The sequence below is a fragment of the Carettochelys insculpta genome, chromosome 28 (genome assembly GCF_033958435.1).
Source record: "Carettochelys insculpta isolate YL-2023 chromosome 28, ASM3395843v1, whole genome shotgun sequence".
Classification (NCBI taxonomy): domain Eukaryota; kingdom Metazoa; phylum Chordata; order Testudines; family Carettochelyidae; genus Carettochelys; species Carettochelys insculpta.
Genome location: NC_134164.1, coordinates 3859027 through 3884869, shown reverse-complemented (window position 1 = coordinate 3884869; position 25843 = coordinate 3859027). Strand labels below are relative to the sequence as shown.

Sequence of the window (25843 nt, the reverse complement as noted above, 5' to 3'; positions counted from 1 at the left end):
ACAGCCCCTCCCCACCCCGCGCCGGCTGCAGTTCCCCGCTCCGCCCCCAGGGGCCGCTGGCGCGCGGGGCCGGCGGTCGGGAGGGGACCGCTGACGGCCTCAGCTGCCCGGAAGCGCCCCCTGCACGTGACCCGGGAACCCGGAAGCGCGGGCGGCCGGGCGGAAGCCGCTGGCCGGGGGCCGCGATGAGTGAAGGGTCCGAGCCGGCGGCGCCCCCCGCCGCGGTCCGCATCGTGGTGGAGTATTGGTGAGGGCTGTGGGCCGGCTCCCCCCGCGGGGCGGCAGGGGGCTGTGTGGCCCCCGGGGGGTGGGAGGCGGCTGGGGGGTGTCTGGGGGGCTTCCCGGGGGGGGGGGCTGGGGGGCTCCCCAGGGGGTGGGAGGCGGCGGGGGTGTGTCTGGGGGGCTCCCCAGGGGGCGGGGGGGGGCTGGGGGGCTCCCCGGGGGTGGGAGGCGGCTGGGGGGTGTCTGGGGGGGCTCCCCAGGGGGTGGGAGGCGGCGGGGGGGGTGTCTGGGGGGCTCCCCAGGGGGTGGGAGGGGGCGGGGGGGCTGTGTGGCTCACCGAGGGGTGGGAGATGCGGGGCTGTGTGCGCTGCAGAGGCGTCTTGTCACTGAGGGCTGTGTTGGGAGCGTTTCGTGGCGAGCCAAATGTGGCAGGTGGGAGTCAGTGGTGGGGCACAGAGAGGCGGCTATTGGCTCATGGGTGCCTAGGCGGGTGAGGGATTCGGTGGGAATGCGAGGGGGTGATGGGCTGCGGAGGGATGTCCTATATCCAGTCCATCCTCCTTGTGCGTTGCTGTGTGTTTCAGTTCCCGCTAGGTCCCCGCCCTGCACTGCAATGGCACTGAGATTTTGTTCTTGCCCATGTTTGCTTTTCAGGAACATTTTCAAAGCTTTACTCTGTGCGCACCTTTTCCAACCCTCTGTTTTTGTTCCTTTCGCTTTAGTGAGCCCTGTGGGTTTGAGTCCACATACCTGGAATTGGCAAGTGCAGTGAAAGAAGAGTACCCAGATATAGAAATTGAATCTAGGCTCGGGGGGAAAGGTAGGATTTCCCACCAAACTTTCAGAACTATTTAGATGCTACCATGCCAACCTGGAAGACTCGAAACCTTGTCCTCTAAGGGCCATCTAGATGGCATATTTTGTGCATTGACAAGTAATTCAACGGTGACAGGGTTAAAAGTGCATGGGAGAAGAAAGCAGGCAGCTTGGTTTCATACACATGGTTTTCCCGTGGAGTATGTAGTAGGGATGTTAATAGGTTAACAAGTTAACTGGTGACAAGTCTCAGAGAGGGAGGAGCCATGTTAGTCTGTAGCTTTGAGAACAACAAGAAGTCTTGTGGCAACGTATAGACTAACAGATATTTTGGAGCATGAGCTTTCGTGGGCAAAGACCCGCTTCATCAGATGTTAACTGGTTTCACCCTCAGCAGAGGAGGCTTACTGGTTATGGTAATAGGTGGAGGCCAGAGCAGCCCTCATCTGTGGTGGGCCCAACCCGGGAGTGCTGTGGGCAAGGGACCTTCTGCTCAGCAAGAGCATCCCGTCTGGAGCTTGGGCTGGGCCTTGCTTTGGTTGAGAGGTTCATGGCTATGGAATTCTCTTTACTAGCAACCTGCTGGAATCTGCAACTTCTAGGGCCCATGGCAGGACAGAGCTCGTGCATATAAAGAATCCCCTTTGTGTGTGCTATGCTCCAGTCCTGTCTTGTTTTCTTATTGTGCTGGATTCTGCAGTACACATGCATGTGACCCGATCTGTCCCTGCTTAGCACATAGTGTCCGATAAGGTAACTGCCTCAGACCAAGTGACAGAAGCTGTAATCTTAGTAGGGGAGAGGACAGATAACGTTATTTATGTAGGTTCAATTGTGCACAGCTGTTGAGAAATTCTCACGTACAGAGACTGATCCTTAACTGTAAATTTGAACCTGTGTAATCTAATGCAGCAGGACTCCTGGGTTACATACCTGAATGTCTCATCTTTTGTGTGACCAGTCTCAAGTCATGTGGCTTGTATTCCTCTTCTGTATAGTGAGGATGGTTCCCAACCTTGTGGTGAGGTTGTGAAGTGTAGGACATTTTATGTAGCTCTTGGAGATCTTTGGACTAAAGGCACATATTTTAAGAGAGGCCTGCAGCAGGCTTTTAACCTTGCTTCCGTAAGGTGTTTTTTGTTGTTGACTCACTGTCCTGATCTTCAGCATTGAATATAGGATCCTGTAGGACTAGTCAGTGAATTAAAAATGGAATTTGGAAGGGTCTGTGTGGATTGTTACAGCTTGGTTGTGTTTACTGTTTTTAAGGTGCCTTTGAAATTGAAATCAATGGGCAGCTTGTCTTCTCCAAACTCGAGAATGGTGGCTTTCCGTATGAAAAAGATGTAAGTTATCAAGATATCAGCCTGACTCTTGAATGGGACTGTGTGAAATGTGCCTGTAGGGACACTTGTGTTCACAACTCCCTGCTGACCAAGAAGCTTTCTGTTTTGGGGATCTATGTGTTTTTCAAAGCCATTTCATCATCCTAGGGCTTTGCTACTTTTCTGACAGTATATCAAGGCATAGTGCAAACTGCAAGGCATGCGATTAACATCAGACTCATGCCGCCTATAGCAGAACTCAGGCACCATCCTGAAACCTGCTGTAGTGCAGTTTAAACCACAAACTGCTGCCTGCCTCATATTATTTGGCTTAGAAGCTTTGGCCAGCGTTTTCAAGAACAAATACTAATTTTGGATGCCTGGCATCAGACTCCTTTTAAAGTACCTTGATTTTTCAGAGGGACGATGCATAGCACCTTCTGAATGGCTCAGGCTGAGCCCCCAAGATCAGCAGAGATTTTTGAAAAACTTGGCCCGTGTGTCTGGGGAGAGGACTCAATTATTCTTCTCCATTAGAGGCCTGTGGGAAAATCTTTGATACAGGGATTAATGCCTCTCCACTCTCTCTTGTTCTGTAGCTCATTGAAGCAATAAGAAGAGCCAGAAATGGGGAACCACTAGAAAAAATCACCAACAGCCGCCCTCCATGTGTCATCCTGTAGTCTTGGCAGCCCCCTCCTTGCCAGTACATGCATTTCGTTCTGATTGTCTTCAACTCTGACCATACTGTCTTAAATCTCCTTACCTGGCTGCTTTGCTCCTCTCTGCCTTCTGGCTTAATTATCTCACTAGATGGCCAGGCAGTATCATGTGTAGGAGAGAAACCAAGGTAACCAGAATGACTAACATTGCTGTACAGACAGGCTTGTGGGGAATGGCATTGCATCGGGGGACTTGGGACAGGTCAGCTTAGAGTTTATTATATGTTGCTTTTGGGGAGGATGGATTGAACTTTGGTACTACTTTGTGCACATCGTCTCACCCCGGACGGCCGCCCAAGGAGGAGGAAGGCATCCCCCCTCCATCATTTTCTACCTCTCTTCCACTCCACAAATGTCCCCGTTTCTCTTAGTTGTATAGCATTTACCTGGGCTGCTTCCTGGCTCACTGCCACCCTCCCTAAAAACCCTGATGGGTTGGGGCAGAGGTTAGCAGATGGGATGGTCATTCCTGTCCCCAGCAGGAGAGCTAAGTGAGGTGAGAAAGTGCTGTCCATTTTGCTTAGCACCATGCTCTGGAAATGAGAGAGATTTCTTGCCAAAGAATAGGAGATAGTGGTCTGGCAGAGAATGGACCGCTGCTGTTATAAAGACCTGGTGATTTGGATGAGAAGCAGGTTTTAGGGAAAAAAGCAATTGTTCTTAAATGCTGAATGTTATCGTTAATCATTAAAATCTCCCTTGTCACTGTTTAAACCAGTGCTAAAGCAGGATCAATTAGACATCAGTTTTTGGATAATCAAATCCCTTACTTATTTTCTCTCCTCTGGTGGGAACCATAATTAGTGACTGATACTTGACTTCTAATTGCCCATCTGCTGCCTGCAGAAAACTCTCCCCTCCATTCCTCCCATTTAACACTCACTTTTCACTTTCTATTGTCATGACTTTGCCCTTTGACACTGAATGCCAACGGGGTGAATGAGCTAAAGTGCGAAGTGAGTTCACAGAATGCTGGTGTTACTGATAAGAACCTGGCGGTGCCAATGAAATTCCCACTACCAGTGTCTAACTTATGTTTGAGTTATGGAGGGGTGACTATTTTTACAGACCATGTATTTAAAATAAAGGCCAGTAGTAAATAAAATCACAATAAAACTTTCTTCCTTTGTAGTTTGTCTGGGGATGTAAATGACCAGGGATTCTCTAAGTGAGACGAGCCATGTACTGGGCCATGGAAGGTTTGAAGCGCTATCTGTGGTTACATACTTGCTCAGGATAAATATCGTTCATGGATTTCAGTCTGTGAAACCCTGAATTCCCCAAAACATGCCACTTGAGGGTTGCAAAACATTTGAGTAGAAAGGTATGCCCCTGTGCAGAAAAAAGGGCTATTCGTGGTTTCCATATGCAGGTGAATAATTAGCACCTGTGCATTTTCACCAGTGGATCTGGACTCAAAGGCAGTCCCTTGGCCTTTTACCTCAGGTTCTCTTTTCATAAAATAAAGCTGTTTCTGCTGCCGAGAAAACAAGCATGCTCGTGCATCGAGATTGTCTCCACTAGCATGTCACATCGTTCGCAAAAGGCAGAGGGAGTCCTTTACCTGCAACTAGATGAGGTTAAGTCTCCTACCTCCGGGGGTTGAGCTGGTTTAGCTGCATGCAGGTAATAACTCCCTATGCCTCTCTTTCCATTAGGGTTGTACATCATTTGTGGTCTCTGCGTAAAAATGTGCTGCTTTTGGACAGCAGATGCTCTAGGGAGATTTGCCTCATGCCACCAGAGCTATTAGGCCTCACCGATGCTTGAGGGCTTCAGGGTAGATGCTACCTACACTGATGGAGTTCTGCCTGTGTGTATGTAATCCAGCCCTCGGAGAAGCAGTAGAAACTAGTTTGACTGGCCAGCAGGCTCAGAAGAGCTGGTTAGAAATGCCCGGAGCATTTTAGAGCAAATAGACATTTTGTTTTATCTTGTTTCTTACACTGTGCTCCTCATCACTGTATCTGAGCACCTACAATCAGCCCTGAGGCATTTACAGTTGAGGTTAAACTAAGGGGTTGGCTGGTTCTAATCAAACCACTTACTGTAAGATTCCAGATTGAGAAATACCGTTAGTTGCCTTCCTTCTTTCCAACAGTGAGTCAGAAAGGGGGCATGTGTCAGAGGGGCAGCCGTGTTAGTCTGTATCTGCCAAAACAACGAGAAGTCTTGTGGCACCTTAGAGACTCATAGATTTTTTGGAGTGTAAAGTTTTCCTGGGCAAACACCCACTTAGTCAGATGCATGTTTTTTTCAGAAAGGTGGATGTCTTTTCAGGTAATGCAGGTGAATCTGTCCTTTCAGGAGGCAGCATTAGTCCTCTCTGAACGACACTGGCAGGGACTGAAGCATCAGCTTCCCTTTATCCCCAATCAGGTGGCTTAATTGGATTGAAGTGCTCATCACAATAGTTGTTTAACATCAAGCAGATGTTAAAGTAGGACTTGGCAGCCAGACTTCGCCATGTATCTGCCTCCGTTTATCAGCCTGCATAACAAATGATTTGAGCTAAACGCAGCCCTGCAGGGGAGATAACATGGTTACATCCAGTGTTCCCGGTAAGCTGAGTGCTTGGGTGGCCACACAGGAGACAGTCAGATGCCACCCAGCTGAGTAGCAGAGCACCCACGTGTGTTTCTACTGGGGGTGCGTATCTGACCGTGCCTTGGTGCACATAACAATTTTTTCCACACACGGAAAAAATTAGAGGGAACACCGGTTACATCCATTTGCTCTCCTGTGTCGGAGGGTGCTACTGCAGTGCTGTGTGTTACCGTCTTCTGTGGATGCTGAATGCTCAATATTCCTACTTCTGATGTTTGCTGATAAGAGAAAGTGAACAGCAAACACCTCCATCTCAGCCTGGAGAGGGGATTTGCACTCTGGGGCCAAAACACTTCAGACAAACCAAGTAGAAAAACAGTGTACAATTCTCAAATATACAAATAGTTTTGATACAGTTGATTAAAAATAATCCAGCAGTCACCTCATACAGTGCATAAAACTAACATTTTTAAACAGGATCTGGGGATGTCTTAGCATAAGTCAAACCATCCCCTGGAGAACTTTTGTAAGAGCAAATCTCTTTCCTGCACCGGTAGGTCTGTGGGGGTTTGACTCTTATCTGGGCCATCCCACGACAAGCCAGTGTAAACCTAAACAGGGGGAGAGAGTGAGCCTTTAACAGAACTCTGCGTCCGACACGACACCGGGGGACCTCAGCCAGTCTTGGAAATGGATCATTGCTTTTGTGAGCGACTGTTGGTTTAAAAAGAAATAAATATTCCAGGTACAGTGAGGAGGATCCCATTGTGTTTGTGCAGACAGCATCATTGCAGTGGGAGCTGGCTACGCCTTTTAGTTTGTTGTTTTAAAACAGGAAGTCAAAGTAAGTGTCACCAGCTTAATGGATGATCTCCTGGTGAGAGGTCTACTATAGCAAACCAGTTTCCACTGCCCTCTGGTTTCACAGAGCTCAGACAGCGGACTGGTTCCTGACTCCACAGACAGCTGGAGTGAAGGTCTGTTAAGCAGGTTTCTTTAGCTGCTGGGCACAACAGGAAAGGACCAATGCCCTGATCTCCACTCCTTGCCTCCTGTTCCCATCCTGTTCTCCAGAATGGGTGCTAAACTGGACACCTGAATTGCCCTGTTGGCCAGTACCTGGGGTGATGGTGGTTCGGTCTGGGCATACCTCTTCTTTTGCGGCTCTTGATTATTTATTACATAGAAAGCTCTGAACTACAGTGTCTGTTGTATGCTTTGCCCTAATTCTGTCAGCATGGCCTTCTGGAGAAGCTCTGAGCTGTCTGATCCAATCCATCACCACTTTTAAACCGTCTCCTGTTAAAGCTTTTCCACAGGTGTCTTAAAAGAAAACCATTGCTGGTAGCCCCATTAATCAGGCTGTGACAGCACAGCCACCCTTAAAAGTACCCTAGGTGAATGAAGGCCTGTCCCTCGTCCTTCTTGCTAGTGGTACGGCCAGAGGAGATGCCGGTGCTTTGCTGTGCCTGTAGGCATTGTTTCACATTTTTCCAGTCAGTCAGGATCACTCTGATTAAAGCTGTCGAATATCCATCCCACCATTGTCCCGGCTCTGGCTTTCATAAGCAAAGCGGTCTAGTGGCTGGTGTGTGGAAGTGGAGAGGGGTCTGACTGTTCCTGCACAGAGAAGGTGGAGATGGAAGACGCCTTGTAGGTCCCATATTGTCCATGGACACCCAGGTGTTCGTCAGAATGAATCCGATTGCATAGATAATGAAGGTCAGGCTTGTGGCAAGCAGAGCGCAGTCCCTGCGTGCTCACTGGAGTGAGATGGGGACCAGCCCTGTTCAGTCCTCCCAGGCTATCTCCCGTCTTCAGCCACCTCGAGTTTTGATGGTCCAGCAGTTGTAGGCCTTGGTGCTGTTCTCCCCTGGATCCCTTCATTCCAGGACTCGCTCGCTCTGCATACATGAATTGTTACCATTCACACATCGATGTGTATCCAAGCTGCCTTGGCTGAAATAGCTTCCTCTGCTGACCAGGCCGTGGCCATTAATCCGACGTGTCCTTGGGCTGCGTGATGGCTGTGGGGAGGCTGAGGTACTCTGGATTCTCGGCAGTTGGTGTCGTGGGGAAGCCATTGATTGCGGAGCCTGGTTCGGTGGGGTTGACTTTGGAAGGGTCCTGGTTCCAGTAGTACGGATTATCAAAGGCTTGTGTAAACGCAGTTGCCAAGGAAAGGTTGCGTGGTGTCAGGTACTCCGGGTTCTCCACTGCATTGGCAAAGCTGCCTTGGAAGGGGTTCTTGGGTTCTTTGATCAGCCCGTTCTTTCCCAGGTGTCCCTTTGCTTTCTCAAGTGTTGACACCTGGGATCTTTGGTAGTTGCCAGGTGAGAGACAATCTTCTGTCTGGTTCACGTACTCTGCAGAAGGGAGCCAAAGCATCTAATGAATGATACCATGGAAACACTAGTCCAGAAGCCTATCCCTGCAACCAGGCCCCCATTGCCAGCATGCCTGTACTAGTGACACCATCGCCAGACCTAACTGTATCAGCCACACCATCAGGGTTCGCACTCCTGCATGTGTGCCAGCAACGCCCCTCTGCCATGTACACTGGGCAAACCGGACACGCTCTACTCCAATAATCTGAAGAAGTGGGTCTTACCCACAACAGCTCATTACCTAATACATTTGTTAGTCTTTAAGGTACTACAAGACTGCTTGTTACTCATGAGTCATGGAAACTGGGTCTGCCTTCCCAACGCCCCCCCTTGCTGCTTTTGGAGCCCTGGAGTGGTGCATGACTCCTCCCGCCATTTTGCGCTTGGTCCTTGGCAAAGCCTCGTTTTTAAATCGTTCCCTTTGGGGGCCTCACCTCCTAACCAGGTAGCTTTATTCTGCTTTCTTGTGCAGCTTCCTCTACTAGCCATTACCCACAGAAAGGACAGGGTGCTGGATGGCTCAAATTGTCTGGAAAACCCAGTAGTCCTGGTAGCGCAATCTTCCCTTGCTAGTCAGTCTGGATTTGCCCTCGCTTCATTTCATGCTGTTGCTCCTCCTGGAGGTTCCCACCCTGGACATTTCCATAGGGGGTAGGATCCCTGTCTCAGGCTTGGTCTACAACAGTCGATTGCAGATATGCAATTCTAGCTACGGTAATTGCGTGCTAGAATGGACATCTCAGCAATCAACTTACCTGGCCGTGTTCACTTGTTCATGGTGATAGTGAGTACAGAGGTTGACTGCCCACCCCAGACAGGTCAGTTCCATGTGTCTCTACCAGATGCGTGAAATTGAACTCTGGAAGATCGACCCTGATCTAATAGTTTGTCTATTTGTCTGTCTGGCTTGCTGATAGCCAAGCTCATAATCCCTCTGTTCTGGTTTTCATTTGACTTTGTTTTACTTCTCTTCCCCCACCCTCCCCAGAGGAACCAGCAGAACAACTTGCATTAATTCTCTCTCACCTTGCCCAACACACACATGGCCCAGCCTGGAAAGACAGAGAAATGGTCTACCATGGCTTCTCTACCACGGTGGCATCTTTGCAAGGGTCACAGGTCAGGACTGTGTGGGTGGCTTGACTGACTTTTAAGACACACAAGCACTTTATCTGGTACTGAATGGCTCCATCCAGTGGGCACAGGTTTTAAACTGACTGCCACCCTGTACTGTACTTGCTCATACTCCTTTCTGGAGCCTTGATCAGAAATTGCTTGAGGCTACAGTGTTTCTATCTAATGCTGTCCCCTTTGCTGAGGCTGCCAAGCGAAAGCTAAGCCAGCAGTGAAAGGACTGGCCTGAGTAATAGGAGACATGGTCAGTTTCCTGCTCTGCCACAGCTTCCCTGTGACCTTGGGAAAATCATTTAGCTTCTGTGTGCCACGGTTCTTCCAGGGGGTTGAGGGTGATTCCATCAGAGCATGAGAAGCTTGGATGCCACAGTGATGGGAGCCATGCAAATAGCAGAGCTAGAAAGTGCTTTCTGGGCCATGGTGAATTGAACCGCCATAGCTTCTGAGAGACAGGTATCCCCGTTTCAGAGAGGGAACCTAGGCAGGGAGGGACCTCGGTCCCTTTCACCTGAATCCTAGTTCTGTGCATTTGCCCCAAGAACATGCCCCCGGCCCTGCCCATCTTAGCCCCAAGCTGTGGCTCTAGAAAAGGGCACTTTCCCCAGTGGAGGGCCGCGTCCAGCTTCCATACCTGGAGCGGTGTTGCAGGATGCTGGCATGATATAGTTCTCTGATTCCAGCTCTTTGTTCCCGTCACCTGAGGGGCAGGTGGGGTCCTCGCTGTACCGCTGCAGGATGCTGGCCTCCCGCACGGGTGGGCTCTGGAGGGCTTTGGTGACCATGTAGTCCCCGTCAAACATGTCAGAAGTGGTGCCCTCCGACTGCTCCAAGGGCGCCTGGCCCAGGTAAGGATAATGGGCTGACTCCTCTGCCTCTTCTGCCTCTGCCTGGGTCTCTGTCACGCTCTAGGGGGTGGGAGGAGAACAAAGCAGGGCTCAGCCTGGTGCATTCCAGCAGGAGGTACGTTGGCTGGGGCCCTCCACTCTCCTGCCCACGAGGACCCTGCTCCTGAGCCAGCTCCACCGCCGCAGGCGGGAGTCAGGCACCCACGGAAGCCAAAAGCTCCGAACCACAGCGAGGCGTCGCAGCCTGTGTGGGCGCTTACCCTGGTGGAGGAGATCCGGCTGCGGTGGTTGGCGGAGGGCTCTGCATTGAAGAAACCCTGGTGAGGGACCAGGTACTCCTCAGCATCCACCAAATCCTGCATGTCCTCTTCTTCCAGCAGGGCCCGGTAGAAGGTGCTGTCTATGGGGCTGGCCAGGCTCATCATGTCGTCATTCTGGGGAGGGCAGAGGAGGGATTTCAGGGCATTTCACCCTCATCCTCATGTTCTACAAAGCACCAAAGCCTCTGCAGCTTGCGCTCAGGCCCCCAAGGCAAACGGGTGGGCAGGAAGCTACGGCTGGGAAGTTAGCCCATGAGCTGCTAGGCCTCACTGCAGGCTCTGCCTCTTGGCAATGCTCCAGGTACACAGAGCCTGGACCTCAGTGCACGCCGCTCGATTAAAAGTTGGGAGTTATTTTTGGTGCTTCCCAGGCAGGTTCCATCACGGGGTTCCCCAAGAGGAGATAGACATCCAGGGTCCTTTGTCCTCCCCGCACCCCAGGTGTAAGTCCACTTAATCTCTCCCTTGCAGAAGGGAATGTGAGCTGGAGAGAGACCCACCAGAGGCCGCACAGTGAATTAGAGTCGGGGGAGAACCCAGGAGTCCTGGCTGGGAGCTCCCTGCCCTACACCACCCTTTAGCCTCCCAGCGGGTAGAGAGAACCTGAACCCTAGGCTTGCTGAGGAGCTGAAGGGGGTGGGTGAGGCCAGCTCATGTGCTGGTTGCATTTGGGGCTGAGGCTCCTAGCAGTGCCCTTTGCTGCGGGCCAAAGACTCAACCGTTTTGGGGACCAGGTGATGGGAAGGGAGATGGCTGCTGCCCAGGCCTCTCGGCAGAGACGCCCCTTGCTCCATGTAGCCGCCTCCGCCTACCTGGATGACCACAAAGCGCTGTGGGTCCCTGGCCATGCGGGAGAACTCTGTGACCAGCTCCCGGAACCTGGGGCGACACTCCGAGTCAATCATCCAACCTGGGGGCACAGAGCGAGGCGCCCATGAGCCCTGGCACAAGCAGCCTGGGGGAGGCTGTGCTCATGGAGACAGGAGCAAGGAGCAGCACCACCACTGCTGACTGCGAGGACGGTCCTGGCTCCTGGCCCCCCGAAAGTACGGGGCTCAGGGCAGCTGCCCTGAACTGCCCAACGGACACAACAGCGCTGCAGGCCGAATGCTGGCTGGCCCTGCAGAGGCGCCCGCCCTCTAGCACTGGTGGAATACAGCTGGCTCTTGCCCACCCCAGAATTTAGGCCCCTGGGGTCTTTACCCAACAGTTCACCCTCGTGCCTCATTCATGTAGTTCCAAGAGAAACCCCATCCTCTGGGCCCTGGAGCCTTTCCTTCTGCGCCTCCTGCTGATGCTCCAAGGCCAAACAACCCGGGAGCGGCGAGCCGGTGCGCGTGACAGGCTAGGGCCCTGCGTACATTTCACCATGATCATGTAGACGTCAATGGTGCAGATGGGAGGCTGGGGCAGGCGCTCTCCCTTCTCCAGGAGGTCGGGGATCTCTCGGGCCGGGATTCCATCGTATGGCTTGGCACCAAAGGTCATCAGCTCCCAGACGGTCACTCCTGGGAAAAGAGGCACGTCAGGGCTAGGAGCGACGGGGCTTTCATCCCACGCTCCCGGCAGCGAGGGGTCCCGGACACAACGCAACCCACCGTAGCTCCAGACGTCACTCTGATGCGTGAATCTCCTGCGCAGGATGGACTCCAGAGCCATCCACTTGATGGGAACCTGGGGTCCGAAAAACACAGACCGATTACGTGCGTTTCACCCTTGCCTTGTCGCCTGTGCTTAGGAGCAGGGAAGACGGCACCGGCGCTGAGCGCTGTCTGCAGACGCTGGCTGGGTCCCTTAGTCGGACTACATCACCCATGATGCTCCACGGTCTTCTCTCCAGGTGAGGGCACACAGTGCATCATGGGAGGAGCCTGGCCTCCAACGGGGAAGGACTGCAGGAGGGACCTGGATCGCAGCTGCTGTGAGGCCCCCGACTGCATTTAGGGACTGAAACATTTCAGGGTTGGGCCAAAATATTGCGGATTTAGATTTTGTGCTGAGAGTTCGAGGTTTGGGGCCATCCTCAGCCGAGAGCTCCGTTATCTACCCCAGGCCTCGCTGCCACTCAGCAGCAAAACGTTTAACAGGACCCAAAGCCGGGAGGGGGGCCGCAGAGTGCTGCTAGGTGCGGGTGCAGCTGCTGAAGGCAGCCGGGCTGCGTACCGGGTTAGTGCCCCAACAAGACCCACGCAAAGCCCCTCATGTGGCTCACCTTGCCCCCATCCGCGTGGTACTCCGTTTCGTCGATGTCTAGCAGCCGGGCCAGGCCGAAGTCCGTGATTTTCACGTGGTTGGGGCTTTTCACCAGGACGTTGCGAGCAGCCAGGTCCCGGTGCACCAGCCGCACGTCCTCCAGGTAGCTCATGCCCTGCAGCAGGGAGGAGAGAACCAGCAGGGACAGCCGTTAAGCCTCGAAGCCCCATGCTGGGGTTCTCAGGGGCCCAGCTGGTTTGAGGGCCTCCCAGTAGTAGTTCTCTGTGTATCAGTGACAGACATTAGCCCCATTTTATAGATGGGCATACTGAGGCACAGGAGAGTCAGCGTTGTAGCTGGGAATAGAACCTCAGGGTCCTGATGCTCACACCCTGCTAAAATCACTAATCAATAGCGCCGTCTTGATTTATGGCTGGCCGTCCTTCCTTGTGTACTGCCCCCATGCATACAGCTAGGGCCGGCGGAGCGGTCAGAGGTTGGAAACAGCAGCCGTGCTTCGGTACGGATCACTCCCCATATTTGCATTGCATCTATCAACCTGAAACAGCCAAACGAGCTTCACGCGCTGCGCTCGTACCAGGACAATGCAGCCACCTCTGGGGAGGGAGCCATGTGACTGATGAGCACAGACGGCAGTGTCAAGGAGGGATGTTTGGCCTCGGTGCTGGGGCAGTCTGCTCGCTGGCTCCATGCTTACCAGCCTGGCCAAGGGGTCTTTAGCACCTTCACAGGGTAGAGGGAACAGCCTGGGAACAGCTGAGTAGTCTCTGCCTGAACATGAACCTGTGATCCAGGGCAGCAGCATTCCCTGTAAGCTGAGCATTTGGGCGGCTGCTCAGGAGAGATTCAGGTGCCACCCACCCGATCAGCAGAGCGCCCACAGCCGGCAGCGTGTGGTGTTTTTGGTGGTGCACCTGCACACACGCTTCAGGGCAAACAACAAAATTTATTCCGCATGTGGGCAGAAAAATATTAGCGGGAACCTTGTGGCAGGAAGGTGTCTGATGCAGATGGTCCCCCGGCTGCTCTGAAAGGAGACCTGCCCTGGACCCCCCTCGCTGCCCCTGGGGCGGCTCCTACCTTTGCAATCTGCACACACCAGTTGAGCAGGTCCTGGGAGCCGATATGGTCCTTGTTCTCCCGCACATAGTCCAGCAGGCAGCCGTAGGGCATGAGCTGGGTGACCAGCTGCACCGTGGAGGTGAGGCAGATGCCCAGCAGGCGGGAGACGTAGGGGCTGCCCACACCTGCCATCACATAGGCCTCCTGGGGAAGAGAGAAAGCGGTTTGGAGGAACACCAACTCCAGCAGGGCTCAAGTCGGTCAGCCCAAGGCGTCTCCTCCTAGGAGTCCAGAGCCAGCTTCCCGCCCCCTGAGCCATGTGGGTCCACAGGGCAGAGACACACGGCCCTGCCCAGCTGCTCCTGCCAGCTGGGCTTAGATTTCCAGGCTTCAGCCAAGCCTGAGGGCCTTGCAGTTGGGAGATCTTAACAGCTGCTCTGCAAGGAAAAGACAAGGCGGACCAGGTGGGTTCACTGCTCCCCCTGCTGCGAATTATAATTCTGCAACAACTGGTGGCGTGACGGCCAGTCGACATGCTGGGGGGCTCAGTCTGGGGATGGGAGCAGTGCACGGGGGCCGGGCACTAGGCGTAGGCACTGACTTGGGGGGAGAGTTTGCCCTGCGACCCACAGCCACTGAGGGGCGCAAACCGAACGTGTCAGGGAGACTGGGAGGGACCCGGTGGCTCCGAGCAAAGTCACAGCCAGCAGCCACGGTGCAGCTGAGCCTGGCAGGCAGGGGCAGGGGCAGCTCTGTTCTGCCTGGTGCTCCCCGGCAGGTGTCAGCCACGGCGCCCGTCCCACTCACGTCCAGGATCTCCTTGTTGGCCTTGGGTGACGTGTTCTCTCTCAAGACTTTAATGGCCACAGGGATCTTCACGCTCTCGCCGTCGGGGATCCAGATGCCCTGCCGGGGGCGGGGGAGGGATCAGTGTGAGCGCCAGGCTGGGCCACACCTGGGCGCTGCGCCGGCAGGAGGGAGCAGTGGGGCTGGAGGGGACTGTGTCCTTGGGAGCCTTTCTCGGTGCTGCCTCCCCTCCAGCCTCACTGCAACCCCCCAGGCTACAGGCTCCCCTCTCCCAGCTCCCGCTGAGCAGCAGCCTGGCGCCGGTTATGCCCTCGCGCCGCCCTCTGCTCCCCACCTCACCTTATACACGGTGCCGAAGGCCCCGGAGCCCAGCACTTTCACCTTCTTGAGCTCCGTTTCTTTCAGGATCCGCATCTGGGCTTGGTTGGGGAGGGCTCCGCTGGGCGTCAGCGGTTCCACCAGCTGCGGGCGGGGAGGCGGGCGGGATGGAGGATCCTGTGTCAGTGACTGCCGGAGCCGAGGAGCCCCAGGCCTGCGGGCTCCCCCTCAGCCCCCGCAGGGGACACGGAGCCTCAGAACCCAGGACTGAGCCCTCTGTGTGGCACTTGCCACCTCCTCTGCCCCGCAGAGCTGGGGAGGACGGTCTGGGCCTCCCCCGGAGGAGGAGCAGCCGTGAGGTACAGGGGCTGCACACCCCTGCGTGGCCCCCGCCTGGCCGCCGGTCCCAGCACACCGAGGATGGTGCAGCATTCCCCTGCGGTAACCCTGCACGCCCAGGCCGGGTGCTCACTCCCCTCCCACGCTGCTTCCCTGCCAGTCACGTCTGCCCAGGGCCTCCCTGGGCTCAGCTCGGAGCCGTTGGCCACTCGCGTGCCCCGGGAGACCTGGCTGCAGTAACGGGCAGAGCCCCTGGGGCCACTGGAGCATTCTGGGCCCCCCCCCCCAATACCTCGGTCTCCCGCAAGAGGCGCCGCATGGCGTGTTTCTGCTCCTGCTGCCTCCGCCGCTTGAGGCACACCACAATGATCAGGACCAGGACCAGGGCCAGGAGGGCGCCAACCACGCCCGCTATGATGGACGTCACCTGGCTGGGAGAAGGAGGCGGCCGCCGGGTTCAAGACAGGGTGGTTCCGTCCGGGGCAGGGGGTGCAACGTGCGGGACTGGCTCTCGACCGGGCAACGGGGAAGTGACGGAGTCCACAGCCTGGGACCACTGCGCTGCCTGAGCTCTGGCCAGACTGGGCTGTCTCAATACGGCACCAACGACCAGCAGCAAACCCCGCCAGGTGCTGCTCTCCCAGCCAGAATGCACGAGCGCGCCCCCAGCCATTCCCAAATCCCAGGCGCCCCCCCAGCTCTGCCTCGGGAACGCGCCCTCTTCCCCACCTCACCAACGCAATGCAAAGCGCCCGCCCGCCTTTGGGAAAGCCCCCGGACGCTCCAGGCAAACGCACGGGCGAAGACGAGGGGCACAACGCGGTTCCTGAGTGAGACTGGAAGTGGGGTTCGGGGTGAGCCAAAACGTTTGGGTTTTTAGACCCTCTCTCCAGTGTCCGGAGAACATAAATCCAGGCGTGTCCACGGGGCACGGCCGAGCCCTTCCCTTGGTGCGGCCCCTTGCAGGTGCACCGCCGCGTTGTGTGTTCTAGTGGAGAATGGCTGGGAATGTCTGTCCCCCCCACTACTCCCCCCCGCCTGTCCATCGCCTCCCTTGTCGTCGTCTCTGCAGAGCTAGTGACCAGGCGCCTCCCAACCCCCAGCACAGTGCAGTGAAAACCCTATGGCACAAGGCTGAGACGTCTGGCCTAGGCAGGACTTTCAGCAGCTCGTACCCTGAGCCCCGGCCCGCTCCCAACATGCTTCCCATGCCAGGCCACCATCAGAGGACTATGGGGGTTCCAGGGTGTTTCCCCCAGGCACAGAATGTCCTGGGGGGGTTTAAATGCAGCCCCCGCAATGGAAGCAGTAGCTCATGGCACCTTGTTTCCCGGGTGGTGAGGGGCTAGGAACAGCCCTCGGGCCTGGGAAGGCTGCCAAGAGGACAGAGCATCTGGCCCCATTGGACAGGCGCGGCCCCGGCCAGCCACCTGCAGACGGGATTCCCCTCTGTGCTCCTGGCCGCGCGGTGGAGCTTGGCAGGCGCAAGGGGGTACAGGTGTCTATGGGGGATGCGGAGCACATGCCACCAGGGAGCGGGGGACCCTGCTGTGGCGTGGTTGGCACGAAGGGGGCTGGGCAGATGGGGGTTCGGTACCTTGGTTTCTGATCCACCGGGCAGCCGTCTTCATTCCGGATCGTGCACCTGGGGAGGCGCCAGAGACGTTGCTGTGTGACCAGCCGGAAGGCGGGAGTGACACAAGCCCCTTGCAGCGCCGTGGCATCGCTGCCTGTGACCCCAGGCCACTTGTCCCCACAGCAGCGCTATGCCCGCCGCCGACCACTTCGCCCTGCCTTGCTGCTCCCCCTAGGCCAGTCTGGGCCGTGGGAGGCACTGAGCGCCACCAGCCAGGAGCAGGGCTCCGCGCCCGCTGGTGCCCGTACTCACGAGTGGCTGCAGTTGGTGGGACACAGCTGGCAGACGCCATGTTCATCCGGATACTTCCAGATGGGCACGAAGGAGGAATCGGCCTTCACCCTGCTGGGGCACCGCTCCACGCAGAGCTGGCCGTCTCTGTAATGGGCGCAGGCCACGCACTGGTCTGCCTCCTGCCAGGAAAGGGGCAGAATGAGCCCAGGGTGCGTTATGGTGAGGGGGAGAACCCAGGCGTCCAGGGGCAGCCCAAACGCCTCGAGCGACGGGAGCCGTGGAAGGAGAATGCAGATCTCCTTCCCCTGGCAAAGGGGCAAGCGAGTGATGGGCCCACTTCCCCGCCCCGATCCCAGCCAGGCTCACCGATCCATGGCAGGTCTCCGTCCCGTTTTGAGGCAAGCACTCGGCGTGGCAGGGGAGGCATCGGGTGCCGTTGGTGTGTTCCCGGATGGCCCTGCCGGGAGAAGGTGCCTGAGCTGATCGGAGCCGTTCCCTGCCTCCGATCCCTAAACCCAAGCTCGGAACGTGGGCTCTGTCCGTGGGCTGACCTCGCAACCACACCACAGCTGTCCAGCGGCCCCAGGGCAACGGCAGAGGGTTATTCCCTGCCTGGGTAAAGGGCCTGGCTGCCGGACGGGACCCGGCCCAATCCGGGCGAGGTGTGTGTGTGAGGGGAGTGCGCTCTCAGGCGCAGACTGTGGGTGGCTCCCAGGCTTGGTACAGGCCTATCCTACTTGCCTGCCCCCTGCTCCCACCAGATGCCATCTGCCGCCTCACTGCCCCCTGATTGGCAGGATTGTCCCTTAGGGGGACGGGGGAAGAAAACTCCCAGCTTATTCCATCCCCAAGGTCCCTTGCCAACGCCCCAACCCACACTCTTAGCGCTGAAAGAGAAGCAGGCGGATGGTCCGGGGCTGGGCGCCTCCTGTGTCCCACTCCCACACCCCGCTGGAGGCTTGCTGAGCACAGAGCCCAGCCGCTCAGCGCCAGCAGGCCCCCACTTACCCATCCAGAACGTTGCAGGACTCCACGCACTCCTGCCCCCGCAGGAACCCCTCGCAGGCCACACACTGCGTCGGTCCTGGCCCCCAGCACTGCCCCTTGGCACAGAGATGGAAGCACACCAGCCCCTCACGCTCTGGCGGGAGGAAGCCACAGTTAGCGCTCGGAACCCAGCCTGGTCCTGGGGCAGCCGGGCTGCACCAGCCGCAGATGCCGGGGGATATTAGGTATCAGAGCGGCAGCCGAGGAGAAAAGGTACCACTGAGGCACAGTGGGGTTGTGCACCAGCCAGGAGAGAGCAGCCGGGAGAGGCAGTAATTGACAAGCCATAGCTGGCACTGGCTGCTACCTGGCATGGGGGGGTGATATGGGCACCGGGGTTAGTGTTCCCTGTAAGCTGCATGCCTGGGCGGCCACCCAGGGGAGAGTCAAATGCCACCCAGCCAATTATCAGAGCGCCCACAGCTGGTAGCCTGCGTTTCTATGGGTGGTGCACATCCACGCAGGCCTTGGTGCACACAACAAAATTTATTCTGTGTGCAGATGGAAAAAATTAGCAGGAGCTCTGGTGTGCCACTCATTAACGGGCTACTCCTTAGGACCCATCTAACACAGCAGGGTCACTCCAACCCCAGCCTCGGATGGCAGCAGAGACCCACCTGTACCCGTGGCCGAGCCCTGCGCCTCTTACCACACTGCTCCACAGGCTTGTTGTCGGTCTGGAAGAGCGTCTGGCGCTGGTTCCTGAAGATGGCACCCCAGGGCACCCTCTGGAGGAAGCAGAGATTGGGGTTCTGGTGGACCAGCACCATCCCGCTGCTGATCTCCTGCAGCGAGCGCAGGCCCAGGGAGACAATGGACAGGTTCTGCAGTGTCAGGGAGTAGGCACCGCTGCAGGGAGGGACACAGTGACAGGCAGAGGGTGAGCTGGGCAGAGCAGGGCGACGCAGGAGTCAGAGGAGACCTGCCAGCCCCGTGTTCTTGGGGCGGGGGGAGATCCTCCCATGTGCTGCGGCTTGGTGAGCTGGGGTTCCCCGAGCTCCTTCCACACCCAGCAGATCCCAGCCCCGGGGAGACTGGCCCCGACACAACTGCCCTGGGGATGCCTCAGCCCCTGGGGGAGGATCCGAGGGCAGCTGGCCGGTGCCATCCCCACCTCCAGTCACCAAGAGAAGTGGGCACGTCCCCGTCACTGCCCGCAGTCCCTGCCTGCCCGCGCTCACTTGTGAAGCACCCGCCCTCGGATGATCCGCAGGTTCTGGAAGATGCTCAGGTCTGGGAAGGTCTCCGGCCAGGCCTCGATGTACAAAAAGCCTGTGAAATGGAGCACAGAGGCACGTCCTTATTCCTGTAAGCCGCAGCTCCCACCAGCTGGTGGTGGGTTGGTCTCCCCAAGTCCGGGGCGACTGCCACCTCCAGTGGGCTCCCTTCCCCCACCCTGAACATTTCCCGTGCAGGAGCCGGTGACATGTCACCAAAGCTCCAACTGTCGCTGGCTTTGCCCCGGCCAGCGAAAAGGAAACGGGGTTCGTTTGGAGGCTGGGCACCGGCCGGGAGCGAACCTGGGCACTACGGAGCCCCTCACCCACCTGTCAGCTCCTCCAGGCTCCGGAAGATCTCGAGCTGGTCCGGGTCCAAGGGGGCAGTGTTGGTGGCGGGGTCCCTGCTCGGGAAGGAAGGGGTGGGGAAGGGGATCGGCATCAGCCCTTAGTCCCATGCACACAGGAGGCGGTGGCTGCCCTGTGGAGGACCAATCGCAGGCACCGCCTGGCCGGACAGGCCCTTTCCGCTATGGGCTCTGCGAGGCCCAGCCCTCGTCCTGCCTCGTGAGCCACGACCCACTTGTGCACACCTTGGCCTCAGGCCTGCAAGACTATGGCCCAAGGGAAGCATCTGTTTCCAAAAGGGACCTGATCCAGACGGCATTGTAATGGACTGGCTGGTGTGTGCCCTGCTGCCCCCTCCTGGACAGACTCAGAACTATCCCCCTGTGTGGCATAGGCCCCACACTGCCAATGGCGACTCCCCTTTGGCTCATGCGCTAAGGGCTTGTGGCCAGGTATCGGAGCAGACGTTCGTCGGCTCCTGGTGCCCTCACACATCCCCATGCCATCTACAGCCAGAGCTGGCCCCCCACACCTGCTGGGCCAGGAGCTCACCCTGGGGCAAGCCAGCAGGAGCTGCGCGGAGCTAGCCCGGGCAGCGCAGATCAAGGTACCTGGTGCTGCGACTCACCCCTGGAAGGTCTCCGGCAGGAAGGCCAAGCTGCCGAAGATCTTAGTGCAGCGGGCGAAGTACTGGATGTTGGAAGAGTTGACGGCCCGGACGCCCTTCAGAATATCCACGCCCAGCCCGTAGCAGACTAGGAGAGCAGAGCAGGCAGCTGAGAGGGGCTGACAGGGAACACCAGTGGGAAATAACCCTGCGCTGACTGCCCACACTCCCTCGAGCTGCCGGACAAAGATACCCTTCCAGCCCCCCAGCTCCCGCTACTCAGACCCAGAGGCTCCCACGCCCCCACGCCGCTGGGCTGCGCTTCCCTCTCCCTTGGGAAAGGGGATCCAAAGGGCAAGGCAGAGGGGACGGGGGATGTTACCTTCTGGGCAGGGCTTGCTGCACTTCTCGCACTTCTGCACGCTGTCCGTGCTCACCTCCTGGCTGTTCTGTGGACACACCAGCGTGCAAGAGCCCACCTCTGTGGCCAGGTAGTTGTCTGTGGGAAGGGGGGATGTGGAGAGAAAGGATGGCCCTGTGATTAGGGCACTGGCCTGTGAGTCAGCCAGCCCGCCGTCCATTCCCTATTCTGCCACTGACTGCCAGTGGGACCTTGGGCCAGTCCCCTTGCCCCGAGGGCTCAGTCAGGCTCATGGGGTGGGGAGGTGGGCAGCGCTCCCACTAGTTTTTTTATACCCAGGTGCAGAACGACTGTTGTATGTGCACCAGAGTGGAGCTGATGGGTGGTACATGACACCCATACCAGGGCACATCACAACATTCATTCCGCACCTGGACGGTGTGGGGCGGGGAGAGTGCGAGGGGGCTCGGGGCTGGGGCAGAAGGCTGGCGTGGGTGGATGAGGGCTCTGGCTGGGGGCTGACGGAGCTGGCAGGGGACTGGGGATTAGGGGCTTGAGGTGCAAGCTGCCCCCGCGGAGGGAGGATGCTCCCAGCCTGTCAGGGCAGAGCTGGTCCAGGGGAGGCGCCTCTCCCCCCAGCCACAGCCCACAAAGCTTGGCGGTGGCTCCAACTGTCCTGCCTACATCCCAGACCCTGGTCCCACTGCCACCTCCTGCAGCTACGGGCAAAGCCGCCTTGGTTCAGCTCCCTCCCCATTAACTGCTCGGCAGCTGCTGTTTGGCACTAAGGACGCCGTTAGCAATGGGGCTGCCCAGCCATGCTCCCCGTCAGCTGAAGCGCGTGGGTCACTGCCCAGAAGAGAGGCGTGATTAGCAGGGCAGTGTGCATTTGTATGGGTGGTGCACATCCGCACATGCATTGCTGTGCATAAAATTTATTCTGCACCTGGATGGAAAAAGTTAGAAGACACCCTGCTGTGCAGACAGCTGGAATTGCACTGTGTGCTGGGGGGGAAGCTATGGGATGCAGCACTCCAGGAGTTTGTGCCCCCCCACTCCCCAGAAGCACCGGACCCGGCTTTGGGATGCGCCAAACATCCACAGAAGCCCCTCAAACCCTCCTCTGGTGCCAGCACTTTGCAAACAGAGCCCCGCAAGGGATTACCCCACAGGTCAGCCCACCGGCAGGGTGCCTGGGGAAGCCCAGCGTATGCAGCGGGCAGGCCGTGGGGACATCGGGGCACTCACAAGGGCACTGGCTGACACAGCTGGCTCCAAAGGTGTAGTGCCCGTCACGGTTGGGTACCGACTCGTAGGTGTCCGAGTTGTAGATGACGAGGGGCGGGCAGTGCAGCTCGCAGATCCCACTGCGGTTGAAGTGCAGGCAGGCCTGGGAGCCAGGGAGCAAGAGTCAGAGCAGCTCAGATGTCCCTCATCCACCCCCCCGGCCCCCGAACCCTCCCATGCCCACCGCCTCGCCAACCCTGCCTCCGCTGGCAGCTCCTGGCCACGCTCCGCCCCATGCTGGCACTCACCAGGCAGTCCGAGTGCTTGGGCCCCGTGCAGCCGGCCGCACACTGCTCGTGGCAGCAGTCCGTGGGCTTCGTGCCCTTGCACCGGGGGCACCCATGGCAGATGCTGTGGGTCACTGGGGTGGGGGAGGCGCACTGTTAGGACCAGGCCGGTTGGTGGTGGCTTTGCACTGGGCTCTGGCCATCCGGGGAGCTCAGCGGGGAACCGCTGGTGCTGGGAATCCACAAGAAACTGTCCCCCCACCCCGCCCCACCCCGCGGGACTTCCCAGTCTCAGCAGCACTCAGGAACGGGGCTTGGCACATCCCAAACCTGCCCCCTTCGGTGGGTTCATTTCCCCTCCATGCCGCTGTCTGTGGCCTCTCCCAACCCCAGCCCCTATTCTCCTGTGGGCATCTCCACCCCCCACAACACCTGCCGGGGCTGCCCCGTCCCTGCTTGCAGCCTGGGACCTTCACCCCCGGGTCCACGCCCCAGGCTGCCTTTCTGGGGCCCATGCCCTCAGCGGGTGAGTGTCCCCTGGGTCCCTGCACTGGTCAAACAGGCAGAGACCAGGCCAGGATGGGCGGGCGGGCGGTCCAGCCTCTTCCCCGCCCCCCCCATCTCCCCGTGCCCAGCACTCACAGGTCTGGCAGTACTGCGGCCCTGCCCCCCAGCAGTGCCCTTGGGCACAGAAGCTTTTGCAGTCAGCACCTGGAGGGGATGGAGGTGAGACAGAGGCTGTTAGAGGATGCTGCAGTGGTTCCTTCATCCGCCTCCCCCACAGCTTGAGGCAGCAACACCCCCAGCCCCTCTGGACGCTCAGAGCCAGGGGCTCCAACAGCCACACTGGGCCCTGGGGCATGGTCTGGGGGGCACCCAGCTCCAGGCAGGGGCAGGGCCAAGTGTGAAAGGGGCGGGGCCAAGTGTGAAAGGGCGGGGCCTACGAGCCATGTGGTATACTGCAGCCACACTCCAGCGGGAATTTAAAGCGCTCTGGGCTGTAGCTGTAGCAGCTGGCGTCCCAGATCCCTTTAAATCCCCAGGCCCTGGGGCAACAGCCCCCAACCCCTGCATCAGCAGCCCTGCCCCCGCCGAGCATCCGCAGCAGAGCCTGGTTAGCAGAGAAGGACGGTGAGGCACATCGGGGGAGGCACCGGTGGCAGCAGCCGAGCGTAAAACCTGGGGGACCTGTAAACCAGCCTGTTGGGGTGGGCCAAGCTGGGGGGGCGCAGGAACCTTGCACCAGACCCCTTGCAGGGGGCTTGTGCTTAGGTCTAAGTACCAAACACAGGACAATCCCACGGCCTCGCTCCAAAGCCAGATCCCAGCAAACTCGCCCCCAGGCTGGCACGCGAGGGGCCGAGCCAGATCCACCGGTAGATCTGGCCCACTGGGCACCTTGCCACCTCTGCGAACAGGCGAACGACCTGCCCCACCCCGGGGGCCAGGCTGCGCGAGGGACGGGCACATACACGTCCTCTGCCGGCTGCTGTTGATCCGCTGGTGCTGGGCCAGGTCGTTCTGCTTGTGGAAGATGTCAGCCCACAGGATGGTCTCCTGGAAGCACAGCTGGGGGTTGTCCTGGATGTACACCCCTCCCTTCAGGATCTCTGCAGCGGAGAGGAAGGCGTAGGAGGGAAACGGTGCAATGAGCAGAGCCCCACGCACATCCCCAGTCCTCCAGCCTGCCCGGCCTGCCCTCTGGGGGAGACTGGTGACCTGGGCCTGGAGATGACCCAGCCTGGCACTCGCCGGTGCTCCCATGTGGCCCAGCCCGGCGGTGTTCTTCCAGGGGCTAGAGAATTGCACTCGGAGGGGCCCCAGGCTTATTTTAACTGACACCAGCAAAGTGCGGCAGCATCTGACCTTGACAGCTGCATCTGCAGCAGCCCCCTGGTGTGGGTCAGAACCTGTCAACCCTCATGCTCCAGGGCAGCAGTCAGCTCGAAGCGGGGCCAGGAGGGAACGCCCCCGACCAAAGCCGAAGGAACAGGGCTGGAATATGCGGCGCCCCTAGTGGCGCAGTGTCTGGTGCTGGCTGCGCTCAGAGAAAGGAAGAGAGGAAACCTCCTGCTTGCAGCTGGTGTGGCAGGGAGGCACTCGTTTGATCCAGGGCAGTGGGGGATACCACAGCCCAGCGAGCATGGGTCTGTTCTGGCACAGCCGGGAGGCAGGGATACCTAGAGGGTAGCCCAGGGGATCACTGGTCCAACTGGTTGGAGCTCTTGTCCTGGATGGACCACTGCTCTGTTCTGGCACAGCAGCTGTGTGACAATCCCCCCGCCGCTCGGAGTGGGATGAGCTCAGGGGCCAGCCCCTCACCTGTCAGCTGCCGCATGCCCAGCTCCTGCAGCCCCCGAGCCCCGGCGGGGTCGGAGTTGGAGAGAACGGCCAGCGCATATTTCTCCTCGTAGAGCTGGGTGCCCCGGATGATGCGCAGGCTGTCCAGCTGCAAACGGCTCACTTGGCTGTGCGCAATCAGCACGTAGCCCTGGACCTCCTTGATGTCCTAGAGGGGCAGAGAGCAGGGGCAAGGGGAGGGCAGGGCACCCCTCAGGCAATAGCCCCTGGGCTGGGCCCTCAGTGGGAGTCGAACCTACAGCCCCAGAGCTGGGGGTGCCTGAGGGGAAGGGAAACACCCACCTTTCTCCTCACAACCACCAGCCAACTCAGCAGAGCCAGAAGGGCTCCAGCTGCAGCCAGACTCCTAGGGGCAGAGACCTGAGGGGCACCCAGCCTGGAGCCCTGGGATGAGGGAGCTCTCCCCTCCCCAGCCCCTGCTTCCGGGGTGGCCTGGAAAGGTCCCTCCAGTCAGGAGGGTTGCAATTCCCCAGCATACCCCGTTGCTCTTGCTCAATCCCCAGGCCCTGCCAGGGGCAGCCCACTGAGAATCTCCACAGAGGGGAGAGCTGAGAGCAGGCCCAGCACCTCGGCAGGTGCACCCCACTCTCCAGGGCCTGGGCAACTCGACATTCGCCCCCCCCCCGCCAGACAGGAGCGCATGCTCCACTCAGCAAACAGGCAGCAAGCGGTAACCTCGCCCCTGGGGACCTGGCAGCAGGGTTGGAACCCGGGTCCCCAGGAGGAGGCTTCCCCACGTTAAACTGGAACAGCACCTGAGGGCTGAGGGAGGCTTGTCCAGAAGCTGCCTTATGGCTCCTTGTAGGCAAGTGAGAGCAGGTCTGTGCCCCTCACCGAGTGGCTGGTCCAGATAAGAGTCTCCCACAGCCAGCAGCGAGAGGAATCGCGCCCTTAGCTCCAGGCACAGAGGACGCTACGCGTTGGGCTGGCGGACGGGGCAGGGATACCCTGACATCCCCTTAGAGCAGCACCCCCGGCGCGTGAGTGCCCCTCCTCCAGCTCAGTGGGCCACAAGATTGTCGTAACCCAGACGAGCCACCAGGAGAAGGTCATTTTGCTCCCCAGATTCGCCGGCAGTGCCGATGGAACAGGGCGGCGCATCGACTGGCGAGCGCGTGGCTCTCACGCCCAGGGCTGTGCGCCGTCAGCACGCACCTCCCTTCCCGGGCCTGGTTTTACGGGCCTGTCCCTTCAGTAACGCTGGCAGGGAAAAGCCGACAGGGACGGACACCTGCCGAGTCGGGCAGCCCTGCGCCTGGGCCGCAGGGGGAGCCCAGCTGGGCCACAGGCTGCCCACCGCTGCCTTAGAGTTACACCCAAGCCTGGCTGTCTTTTAAGGCTCAGCTGACACTGATCTGCTGGTGTCTTTACCAGGAGGCACCCCAGCAGTGATGGGGTCAGCAGGCCGCACAGGGAGCAAGCCCTCAGGCTTCGGGGTCCGCGAAGGGCCGGGAGGGAAC

General features: G+C 58.5%; 2 protein-coding genes across 8 annotated transcripts in view; one reads left to right on the top strand and one right to left on the bottom strand.

The window, feature by feature from the left end:
• Positions 1-144: 144 nt before the first annotated feature.
• Positions 145-4205, top strand: MIEN1 (migration and invasion enhancer 1). The gene is made up of 4 exons (XM_074978970.1): positions 145-247; positions 945-1042; positions 2308-2384; positions 2963-4205. Exons 1-4 carry the CDS (start codon positions 186-188, stop codon positions 3044-3046), a joined length of 321 nt encoding a protein of 106 aa, XP_074835071.1. The 5' UTR covers positions 145-185; the 3' UTR covers positions 3047-4205.
• Positions 4206-6000: 1795 nt separating this feature from the next.
• ERBB2 (erb-b2 receptor tyrosine kinase 2) overlaps positions 6001-25843 on the bottom strand; it is a 71735-nt gene continuing 51892 nt past the window's right edge. For all 7 annotated transcript variants that reach the window (XM_074978673.1, XM_074978672.1, XM_074978675.1 and 4 more), the window contains 25 exons: positions 24345-24531; positions 23495-23632; positions 22665-22733; positions 22044-22156; positions 21757-21898; positions 20530-20646; positions 20169-20295; positions 19523-19596; positions 19157-19247; positions 18625-18824; positions 17937-18069; positions 17295-17385; positions 16947-17107; positions 16656-16703; positions 15351-15489; positions 14741-14863; positions 14402-14500; positions 13613-13798; positions 12531-12686; positions 11917-11992; positions 11680-11826; positions 11131-11228; positions 10259-10432; positions 9785-10058; positions 6001-7998 (listed from right to left, as the gene is read on the bottom strand). In XM_074978673.1, the coding sequence (XP_074834774.1) occupies positions 7628-7998; positions 9785-10058; positions 10259-10432; positions 11131-11228; positions 11680-11826; positions 11917-11992; positions 12531-12686; positions 13613-13798; positions 14402-14500; positions 14741-14863; positions 15351-15489; positions 16656-16703; positions 16947-17107; positions 17295-17385; positions 17937-18069; positions 18625-18824; positions 19157-19247; positions 19523-19596; positions 20169-20295; positions 20530-20646; positions 21757-21898; positions 22044-22156; positions 22665-22733; positions 23495-23632; positions 24345-24531 (3534 nt within the window). In that variant the 3' untranslated portion in view covers positions 6001-7627. The remainder of the gene's footprint in view (positions 7999-9784; positions 10059-10258; positions 10433-11130; positions 11229-11679; positions 11827-11916; positions 11993-12530; positions 12687-13612; positions 13799-14401; positions 14501-14740; positions 14864-15350; positions 15490-16655; positions 16704-16946; positions 17108-17294; positions 17386-17936; positions 18070-18624; positions 18825-19156; positions 19248-19522; positions 19597-20168; positions 20296-20529; positions 20647-21756; positions 21899-22043; positions 22157-22664; positions 22734-23494; positions 23633-24344; positions 24532-25843) is intronic.

Bases quoted from the DNA above. Each gene is read 5' to 3' on its own strand.
- MIEN1 (XM_074978970.1), top strand. From the start codon at position 186: ATGAGTGAAGGGTCCGAGCCGGCGGCGCCCCCCGCCGCGGTCCGCATC. The intron at 1,043-2,307 runs GTAGGATTTCCC...ACTGTTTTTAAG, and splicing joins ATCTAGGCTCGGGGGGAAAG to GTGCCTTTGAAATTGAAATC. The intron at 2,385-2,962 runs GTAAGTTATCAA...CTTGTTCTGTAG, and splicing joins GCTTTCCGTATGAAAAAGAT to CTCATTGAAGCAATAAGAAG.